General features: G+C 33.9%; 2 protein-coding genes across 2 annotated transcripts; one reads left to right on the top strand and one right to left on the bottom strand.

Moving 5' to 3' along the window:
- Window positions 1-1156: 1156 nt before the first annotated feature.
- LOC120627500 lies at window positions 1157-5537 on the bottom strand. Its single transcript, XM_039895505.1, has 2 exons — window positions 5296-5537; window positions 1157-4199 (listed from the first exon to the last, which is right to left on the bottom strand). The coding sequence occupies exons 1-2, from the start codon at window positions 5426-5428 to the stop codon at window positions 2926-2928; spliced, it is 1407 nt and encodes a 468-aa protein (XP_039751439.1). The 5' UTR covers window positions 5429-5537; the 3' UTR covers window positions 1157-2925.
- A 213-nt stretch (window positions 5538-5750) lies between these two features.
- LOC120627576 (transmembrane protein 50A) lies at window positions 5751-10303 on the top strand. Its single transcript, XM_039895584.1, has 4 exons — window positions 5751-5979; window positions 7334-7465; window positions 8923-9058; window positions 9585-10303. The coding sequence occupies exons 1-4, from the start codon at window positions 5884-5886 to the stop codon at window positions 9692-9694; spliced, it is 474 nt and encodes a 157-aa protein (XP_039751518.1). The 5' UTR covers window positions 5751-5883; the 3' UTR covers window positions 9695-10303.
- The last annotated feature ends 220 nt before the right edge of the window (window positions 10304-10523 follow it).

The raw sequence follows: 10523 nt of genomic DNA, 5'->3' as shown, positions 1-10523 counted from the left end.
TGTCACTACCTGAGACGCCTCTGTTTATTTTGATTATTTTATTCCACTACAAGTTAGCCCTTGCTGCATCTCACGAGTGGTCTAAGATGGTAGCGGGCTAACCTGTTAGGGAATATGGTAGTCATACCCCTAATCGGTTGCTACGCGACATCGCACCGGAACAATAAATCGCTTAGCGGCACGTCTTTGTCGGTAGGGTAACTAGCCACGGCCAAAGCGTCCCACCAGTCGAGACCAGAGAATTTCAGAAATTATAAAATCCCATTGCCATTGCCGGGAATCGAACCCGGGAACTCCTACAGCGCTCACCGTTGCACCAAGCATGTTGTCCCACATAACAGTTTTGTCCTAATATCCTAATTTCAGAACGAAAACTTCATCATGCTCTGGAAGCGACAATGACCTAGGTACCACAATACTAAATTATGGAGGGTAGAGGTAAGGAGAGTCATCTGTGTATATGAAAAAGTGTCGTCAAAATGTATTAAATTAGGATGGCGCCACATTTGCATCAGGGTAACTCTTAAAAGAAGCGCCAAATATAAATATTGTTAGAGTAGGCTTGAAAAATAAACAAGGAAGTATGGAGATACAAGGAAGTAAGGTTATATTTACCACAATATTTTCTACAACGTAAGTTGTTGAAATTCTCAATAATTAACTACTTTAGTCGATAATTAATTACTTTAGTCGCATACACTGGACACTTTTTCAACTTTTCTCCCATATAAGATGACTCTCCTTACCTCTACCCTCCATATACTAAATGCAAGCAGTTCTAATGCAGTCCGTCTGTGTAGAATCTAAGATAGCATCCGAGCATATGGTGATCCCGATGTGGAAGGTTACTTGAATATTCGTCAAAGTAAAATGGCATTCTAAGTTAGATCATCTGTAGGAAATGATATACAAATCAATAAAATGAATCTTGAAATGATAAAAGACCTTAGTCATCAATCCTTTCAAATTTCGATAAAAACAGTCGGGGATTTGATTACAATTAATATTGGATAAGACTGTGCTGCCACGAAAGTTTTAAGGACTGGTGACTAAAGCGCGGGGAAAAAAGGTGAAAAAAGATGGCGCGGGCACATATTCGTTACACATTGTGTTTGGTGTTTTTAGGCGGGATTTTAAAAGAGAAGAAGAAGGAAAATATCAGTAAAAGTGTTATTATTTTATCAGTTTAAAGTGAACCAAAGTACTTATATTGAAATTGGGTTTTTATTTGGACAGGAATAATTTTACAGATAATACGAAAAACGTATTCGATAGAAGCACGCGTTACTTTGCGGAATTCCACGACGAATATTAAGCTTAATTTGCTGTAATCTGCGAGAACCAGGAAAATCTGTTTTGTGCAATTTATTTCCTCTTTATATTCCATATCCAAACTGAAACACTGACACTTCTGACACTGAATCAACATGTCCAAAGGATGCAACTCTAGCTTTGAGAACAAGAGCATCCGTAAAAATATAACTGCTATCCTCTGCTACGTCCACGTGTTCCTAATCAAAATAAGGGTTCGTCTTCTAAATCCGACGAACCGTGAGTAAACATCCGTGTTGTCCATGAATCTTCATGAAAAAGTTATCACTCGCTTCATCTATTATTTTATGTTTCTCTATGTAACCTTCTTCAGTTTTTACAACTAATGAGCACTTTTTTTCATAAATCATCGTTCACTTTGGCAAAAGTTTCTTTTATAACTTATTCAACCTGACCATATGTCTAACCAACTTTCTTTTCTGCGAGTTGTCTGTTCATTACACCCCATTTTAATTCTAAAGAATTTAAATCTGCATAATGTGGAGGCAGCCTCAGAACAATAAAAAGTATAATTGCAATCCTCTGCTGCGTCCACGTATTCGCAATCAAAATAAGGGTTCATCTTTTAAGTTCGTCGAACCGTGGGTAAACATCCGCTTTGTCCTTGAATATAACTGTTGAGCCTGGTCCTGATGCAGAATATTTAGATATGTACCAAGGCTCTAGCGACCTCAGTTCAGACAATCCCTTATCTAGAAGATCAGACATATCTTAGCCTTATGGAATTTCCTGCGGGAAATTCGAATATTCGTGGTTTGGTTTAATCTATATAAATAAAAGAGTCTATTTGTAATGTCAAAATAACAGCATTTTACTAAATGCTCATGAAAGTATAATAAATTACAACATAACATTTTTGAAATTTCTCTGTCTGTCTGCTTCTTCCGGCTCATCTCCAAAACAGCTGGACTAATTTTGGCAGGAATATCACTGGCAAAAAGCTGATGTCATCATATATTTATTTTTTCTAAACAGTAACAAACAACGGAAAAGGCTGCTTGTATTCGTAAGGGGTCTTAGAGTAGAAGTGGTGCAAGAAACTCTGGAGCAACTCTCTTTTAAATGTCATGTTACATACATATTATTACAAACATAATTTTGTTCTAATGACACGTATTTTATACGTGTTATCAATTTACTACCAAATTATAAACTAACTATGGTAGTAAATTTTTTTTAAATTTAAAAAATATTGCAAATACTGTTGCCGCCGTCTTTCGGATCAAAATATTCTTCTCGTCGCGACCGAGCTACAATGGTTTGCCATATGCAAATAGAAGAAAAAAAAATAATAGAATTAAAAACAAATCACTACAATCATTATCAATTGTTTTCATACCCTTTTGGTTCGGACGGTTATGATCGCTAACCCGAAGTCCATTTCTTATTATGTCAGTGTTTTAAATTAATAAATTATACAACATGTACATTATGTACTGTCTCTGAGACTTATCTGTGAAACAAAAATAGTTTTTTGGGTAAACCACAGCCAGTTTTTACTGAAGGAACTCTCAGACAGAAGACAGACAAACAGACCGACAGCGAGACAGACAGCAAAATACGCCACAAATGACAAAATGCTGTTCATATAAGTTAACTCAAAGCTTCTTTCGGTAAATAAGTATGATCAAAAAGGTGCCTAGGAATCATATTATGGCTGTCTTCATTGTTACTTGAAAGCTCACTGTCACTGTCACTTTCTTCACTGCCACTGCTAACCCACGACATAAAGTTATCACTTGCTTCATCTATTATTTTATCTTTCTCTCTGTAATCTTCTTCAGTTTTTATAACTAATGAGCACTTTTCTTCCCATAAATCATCGTTCACTGTGTCAAATGTTTCTTTTATAAGTGATTCAACTTGACCATCTGTCTGACCAACTTTCTTTTCTGCAAGTTGTCTTTTCATCACACCCCATATTAATTCTAAGGGATTTAAATCTGCATGATGTGGAGGCAGCCTTAGAACAATATGTCCATGTGCTTTCAATAATTCATCAGCTTTATATAAGGGCTCTGGTTTGTTTTCTTTTATCAATTTGTATAAAACAGTTTTTGATACATTTGGTGAAAATGGCAACCCCTTGTTATATAACCACTCTATCATATCAGTTTTTGAGCTTGACATATTAGGCACTTTATTGATCTGGATAGTGTGATATGGTTCATTGTCCATAACAATTACACAATTAGGCAGCAGGTTTGGCAAAACTTGATTCTCAAGCCAATCTATAAACTTGACACTATTCATGTCACCATGATAGTCAGACAATTTGGTTTGTGATTTAAATAACAATAGTGCATTATTAATAAATCCTTGTGCAGTTCCAGCATGTGCAATAATCCATCGTTTTGCTGTACCAGTGTCTGTAATCAATACACCATCTTCAAACTCTGAAGTTTCAGATACTTTTGCCCCTTTCAAAGAATAAATGAATGTTTCATCTAAATACACAATAGTCCGCCCCTCAGCTCGATATTCTTTAATTTGATTTAAGTAATTGAATCGCCAGGCAGCTATGTCAGTGCGCTCTATTAAAACTTTTCGGTTGGATTGCCCGCTTTTATATTTATATCCTAGACGTTTCAATATTTTCCATAGTGTTGTACGTCCACCTTCAAAATTAATTTCTTTCCGCAATTCCACAAGTAATTTATTTAATGTTGGAATTTCTTTCCGCACAGAATAAAATGACATAATTTTATGTCTTATTGCACAGAGATCAAATTGATCAAGATTGATATTCATAGCCCGGTTTGGGCGCTTTTTTCCAGGTGTAGGTACTCTTGATGGTCCAGGTTTACAAAAGGAACTGTTATCTCTTTCTTGTCTCAAAATTCTTGTTACAGTGGCTTCAGATACATCTGTAATGAAATACAATTTTAACATATTAATTTTTTTTTAAACATGAATATTTTAGCAATGTTATTTTAAATTGGTTGGATTTTAGAGATGTGTCAGGATGGGCTTTTATATATTGCACCCCAAATTTAATAACATTGAGATATGCATTTGATAGAGTCACTAGTGCCTTTTTCTTAGCTAATAATATTATTGTGTAGGTTGGGTAGTAACACTGCAAAACAATTTTTTTTTGTATAGATCAAAGATATATTTGAAAATTATTGATGGAAATCTAATAAACTTAAGAACTTATGTAATTTTTTAAATTGTAATTAATAATAATAAAGGTAAACTGTATTTTTTTTATAGTTTTAAAGCAGGGAGAGAGCTTTAGGTGGCAGCCTTATATTAATATTCAAGTATTCATGTTCACCCTAGCCTTCTAAGATTAGATTAGAATATGAATATAGGTTCTATTGGATATAGATTTATTTTTTCTCATTTCTTTTATTGCTATAACTCGGCAATCTGTCTTGAGACATTGGGCTATTCATATAATTGGGCTGTTTATAAAATTTGGATATAGATACATCACAAACTATAATAATGCTGTGAGGTAAATATCTAGAACTTCAGTCATCAGTGACTTCTTTGTGATATTTGCGGCAGATAATATTTGTTTAAAATAAATTAGTCCCTCATATTGGAACATTTAATTAAAATATTTTAATATCATTTATATATTCCCGTATCGCATTAAGTGGGTTATATAAAAGCTAATAAAATCAATTGTGTTTATTTTTGAAATAAATGTTAACTTATCCTCTAATTTTACAATTTATTTTTCGTCTTTGGAACTCGCAAACGGTTAAGTTTTTCCGTTAATTGTTTGAAAACACAGGTTTTAATTGAGCCGATATACACGAATCTCAAAGTATAATACAGCAGTACTAAAAATAGTGGTCTCCTATTCTACAAAGCACAAGTGTAAAGGACGGTACTACTGTTAGACCTGAAAATCCGTTTAGAATTATGTTAGCACGGAGGGTTAGCACCTGGGCAGCACTACCATTGTTTTATTTATAAAAGAATAAAGTCTAACTGCTCAATACATACTGGTCATAGCGGCAACTCGGGCACGAACTTGCGCTAATGGAATAATCAAGTTCTTTTGAGTCTTTTCTCTTTCACAAAATGCATATACTTCAATAATAGCTTGTCTTTTAGCACTTTTTACTGCTTTCGGCATTTTGAAACTTGAATTTTAATAATAACAACAAAAAACACAGAATTATTAGCAATGTATTGTAATAATCATTTTGTAACTGTCAATCTGTAAGATGGCGACTAAACAGTGCTTCCAACGTGGTGCAAATCACTCACGCTTCCAGTTAAAATGAACAGATAATGCAATGACACTACTGACTTTTAATATTGCTTATCACAAGTGAATAGAATTCAGTGTTATTAAAATTATACTTATTCTCTATATCTATACATTCCCTATATATACATTTACTCTTTGTCTCGATGATCTGTGACCGTCACTTATCAGTGTCAACAATCAAAAGTCAAACTGTCAACAGCAACACTCAACTTTCACACTACATATTTAGGTGTTTTATGTATCGCGATTGTAATTTATTAATTGGATCAGAAAATTTTGAGGATTTATGTTACTTGAATCTGTAATTTAAAATCAATATGAGTTGTTTCGAAAATATCACGATGCCAAATTGTGTTTGGTTTGAAAGCGGAGAGAAGCGGAACATCTACGCGTCCATATTCTCCGGGCTTTTGGTTTGTTGATGATTCATTACTCCTTAAATTTTTGTTAAATTTTATTGGTGGTCATTTCTAATCCCTTGTTTTGTTATTTTTTGTTGCAATATCTGGCTGTACTTAGAACCACTCTCGTTTTAAAGTTATAAATGAGATAAAACTAATATTTGTATTTGACTCTTTCCAACAAAGTCTTTTGCTAGAAATTAGTAAGATTCGAGCAGCGAAATCACCTCGGGGCTAAAAATCAAAGTCAGAAAAAAAAGGTTTAGCTAGTTAAACAACAACTATAATTTAAACGTATAAACAAATACACCAAAAATATTGCCTTTGGTTTCACCAAGAAAAAGTGGTAATCATTGTCTATCTAGTCAACTTTTCAAGTTATACCAAAAACATTAAATATCAAATATACGATTATAGTAATACAAATTGAGTTGAATGAGTTTTGCATTAGAATTACTAATCTTAAAATTATGACATAGTTGGAATGACAACAATGTTTACATAAACAATGATTTAAATTAATTTGTTAGTAATAATAATGTGTTGTTATTGGGTATATGTATAGTTTTGAATGAATTTACTTATAGTTTTGATGAAATTAATGATATTAATTAAACATGATATTGTATTTGATATGAGATTGTACAAAATTATCAAGTATACGCATGGAATGTACTTACCATTTCAATATAATGTTGTACCCCAGAAATGGTTGGATGCATGTCTAATGTATTCACAACAAACAAACATAACTGTATACTTGGCCTAGTTACTGGAATGAGATTTTGTAAGAGCAACAAACTTAGTATTTCTGCACAATTTTGCCAATTCTGTAGTTCACAACTCACTGAACGAAATTAATAGATAAGCCTAAAAATGGTGCTATTATTTTTCCCCACAGAACACAATAAATGGTTGAAACTATACTACTAATGACTAGATATATTTGCTTTATTTTTAGTCTTGCTTTAAGTATGCTTTCAAAGATTCATATTTCAATGAGAACTTTGAAATAAGAACGAAGAAGAAATTTGCTTTTTGTGTGAAATGTTTTATACTTCTTGTATGAAACAGTTATAGAATTAAAATGGAGGTCAAAATTCCCAAACCGGCAGGGTTCAAATCAGCATCTGCTGTAAGGGCATCCACCCATTATTTATGCTCAAATTATGGTAGTGCCTGGTAGGCACCTAAGCATCATCAAATTTTTTTGCCTATGTTGTTGCAAAATGTAAAATGTGCATCAAAATTTATTAATATTGGTCAAACTGGGAGATTTTTTCCGACATATTGATCTGCATTTTAGAACAGAATAAGTATTCAATACAAGGTTAATACTCTATGAAAATATTGCATGGAATTTCAGTTCTTCACTGGCTGGTGGTTTATCATTGATGCAGCATCTGTGTATCCAGGAGAACTGCCCAATGCAGCACATGTGTGCGGTGTTATGGCGACACTATCACTGCTCATGGTCAATTCTGTTTCCAATGCTCAGGTAATAAATACTGGTGATAAAAATATGCTTATTTCAATATCATTATCAACCCATCTCTGCCCACTACAGGGCATGGATTTCCTCCAGAATGTGAAGTGCAATCGAGCCAAGTGCAGGTTGGTATACCCCACACACCTGGAATTGAATTTGATCCCCCATAAAGTCTGTACCACTGGGCTATCACAGCAATAATTATTGATGTATTTTATACAAACTATATACAAAAAAATTGTATGTGTAAAATTGTATATGTATATTCTAAGTATTTATGTATATTATCCATAAAAATATTCATCAGCCATCTTAGTACCCATAACAAACAAACACACAACCAACAAGCTGTGCTTAGTTTGGGCCTAGATGGCAATGTAGTATTGTCGTAGTATATTTATTTTATTTATTTATTTATACAAGAAAATTGTATATTTAGGGAAATCAAAGGAGGTTGATATATTTTAGTAGTACTAGAACTTTTATTTTTGACAGAGCTACCGACAGTGGCAGTAACTATCGTCATGTTTATTTCTGCCGCCAAGCAGTATATCTGTGTGTTCAGCATTTCAAGATAATAGCCAAGTGGGTTGGAGCTTGAATTCCCTTTCAGGGGGCCGAGTTCAAATCCCAGCATGCACCTCTAACTTTTCTAATTTATGTGCATTTTAAGTAATTAAAATATCACTTGCTTCAATGATGAAGAAAACGTCGTGAGGAAGCCTGCATGCTTGAAAGTTCTACATAATTTTCTCATAGGTGTTTCGAGTCAACCAATCCGCACTGGGCCAGCTTGGTGGACTAGCCTTCCCCAATTTCGTGCCCTGTGGAGCACAGGCAAGAGTCAAAAATGATATCCCTTGATTATATCACCTGACAGGGGATATAATTAACGTGTCCATCTGCTAAAGCACGGGAACATGGATTAGATATATTATTTGGATATCATTTCCACTTGTGTGCCAGTGCTGTGAGAGTTGATGAAGGTGTCGGAAAAGATAGATTTATATCCTTTCCCCGGGGAGATAATTGTCTCCTGCCCATTCTAGTCATGCTGTAGTGGGCCGTTAATGTTGATACGGTGATGATGATGATCAGTGGCGTGCACAGGGTTTTTGACCAGGGTATGCATAAAGAAGGCAGATACCATAAAATGAAACAATCTTATTTAATTAATTATATATATTAATGAGTTATATAAATAGCATTAATGAGTTATACAAAAAATCTGGGTATGCAGAGCTTTTGTGCATGTATGAAGTGCACGCCCCTGATGATGATGAGGCTTAACACCTACGCCTCAGGTTAGTGGACACCAAACTGCACTTTTTAGCATGTTGTTCCTTATATGCAAAATGTTTATTGGCCATCTGATTTGTCTGTTCCATTTATTACTGTATTTATACACAAAAAAATGATTTTTTATTATTATTTACCTAAGTGAGTTTATTACACTCTGTTTGCAGGTTCGTGGAGAGACATATACAGGAGGTTGTATGGGGCCCCGCGGAGCACGGCTCTGGCTGTTCCTAGGCTTTGTGGTGGGCTTTGCTTCACTCATCGCAGCCTGCTGGATTTTGTTTGCTAACTATGTTAATGCAGGTATTTGTACTTAGAAGTTCATATTATATATCTTACATTTATTCTATATCTTGCATATATTATATGTGTTGTATATCTGTATTTCATTTAATATAAATCCCTACTCATTTACTCATTCAATTTCTCCTACATTTGAATAGATAATTTATTTGTGTTCTCTTCTTCTTCTTCTGTGTTATCTTATAAATGCTTCTAAATATTACTGCTCTAGTAGATGTATATAAAATAAACGAAAGTGTGGCAGGCAAATGGCAATGACGGACCAGTCTTTATAAATGCTTTAACTTTATCTTGGATCCTGCTTTACTTCACTTGATCCAACAAATCCTTAACTAGATCTATTCCAATCTGCAGCTTAGTATAGATCTGGTTTGGAAAAAATATTCACGGCCAAAATTCAAAATTCATAATTAATTTATTTCTTTTAGGCCTACTTCATACATGCATATGCACCACTAGGAATTAAAGGACGTAAAAAAGAAGAAGATAAATGAGATTGAATTTAATGGTTTCGTTTTTATTTCAGGTGGCTCGAAGCATTCTTGGCCAGGCGTAAGTCTGTTTATGCAAAACGCTTTTATATTCGCCGGATCTCTGGTTTTCAAGTTCGGACGCTCAGAAGATGTTTGGGGCTAAGTGTTGAGAATTGATATTCAGGGCCACTTACTGCACCTTTCAGCACAGCACTCATCGCCACTAAATGTATTTTCATCTTATCATCCAACTTGTATCTTAAAACTCCGTACCATGCCATACAAATGGAAGAACAAAATAATAGATCTAAAAAAAAAATCACAACAATTTTTATATACAATAAGCGACTCTACTTTACTTTGTTCCAAATCTTCCGATCACTCATATAAATCAAGCCGAATATAGTTAACTTATAGTTGGTCTCTTTTTGTCTATGCAGCCCAACGCCTACGAAGTATTACATAATATTTATTCATTTGCCAATTTGGGGGTACATAATAAGTAAACATTTAATAAATCAGTCCCTTAACAATCGACTGTCACAGACAGTGTGCAAATGTTTTAAGAAATAAAAATTATTTTACAATTTCAAGATTTAAAGAATAAAAATACAACAATCAGAAATAGGTAATAATGGACAGATAGGTTTTTGTTTATTTTGATAAGTTTCGTGATCTGTTTACCGATTTAATGCAAATTTAAATAAAATACTGTGTTTCTACACAAGCGCTTAGTTCCTGAAAAAAAAGCCATCGTCTTTTCATAGTTACTTTCAGTTATTATTGCATGTTTTTACCGTGCAGCCATTTTGTACGTGTAATCTGTTAGTTGAAAATATGAAGACTGGCGCGAATCGGAATTCATATTTCAACAGAGACAATAATTTATTTACGTAAATTTCTGATATGTTAACAAAAAATACATTACTCTATGGACTGAAAGACAGTCCACAGAGTAATGTAGTCTTATGTTTCGTTCCGACTATTTCAAG

The sequence above is a fragment of the Pararge aegeria genome, chromosome 11 (assembly GCF_905163445.1).
Source record: "Pararge aegeria chromosome 11, ilParAegt1.1, whole genome shotgun sequence".
Classification (NCBI taxonomy): Eukaryota; Metazoa; Arthropoda; class Insecta; order Lepidoptera; family Nymphalidae; genus Pararge; species Pararge aegeria.
Note: the sequence above shows the minus strand (reverse complement) of the source record. Positions and strands in the feature narration are given on the sequence as shown.

Bases quoted from the DNA above. Each gene is read 5' to 3' on its own strand.
- LOC120627500 (XM_039895505.1), bottom strand. From the start codon at position 5,428: ATGCCGAAAGCAGTAAAAAGTGCTAAAAGACAAGCTATTATTGAAGTA. The intron at 4,200-5,295 runs GTATGTATTGAG...ATTTCATTACAG, and splicing joins CCGAGTTGCCGCTATGACCA to ATGTATCTGAAGCCACTGTA.
- LOC120627576 (XM_039895584.1), top strand. From the start codon at position 5,884: ATGAGTTGTTTCGAAAATATCACGATGCCAAATTGTGTTTGGTTTGAA. The intron at 5,980-7,333 runs GTTTGTTGATGA...ATGGAATTTCAG, and splicing joins CCATATTCTCCGGGCTTTTG to TTCTTCACTGGCTGGTGGTT. The intron at 7,466-8,922 runs GTAATAAATACT...CTCTGTTTGCAG, and splicing joins ATTCTGTTTCCAATGCTCAG to GTTCGTGGAGAGACATATAC.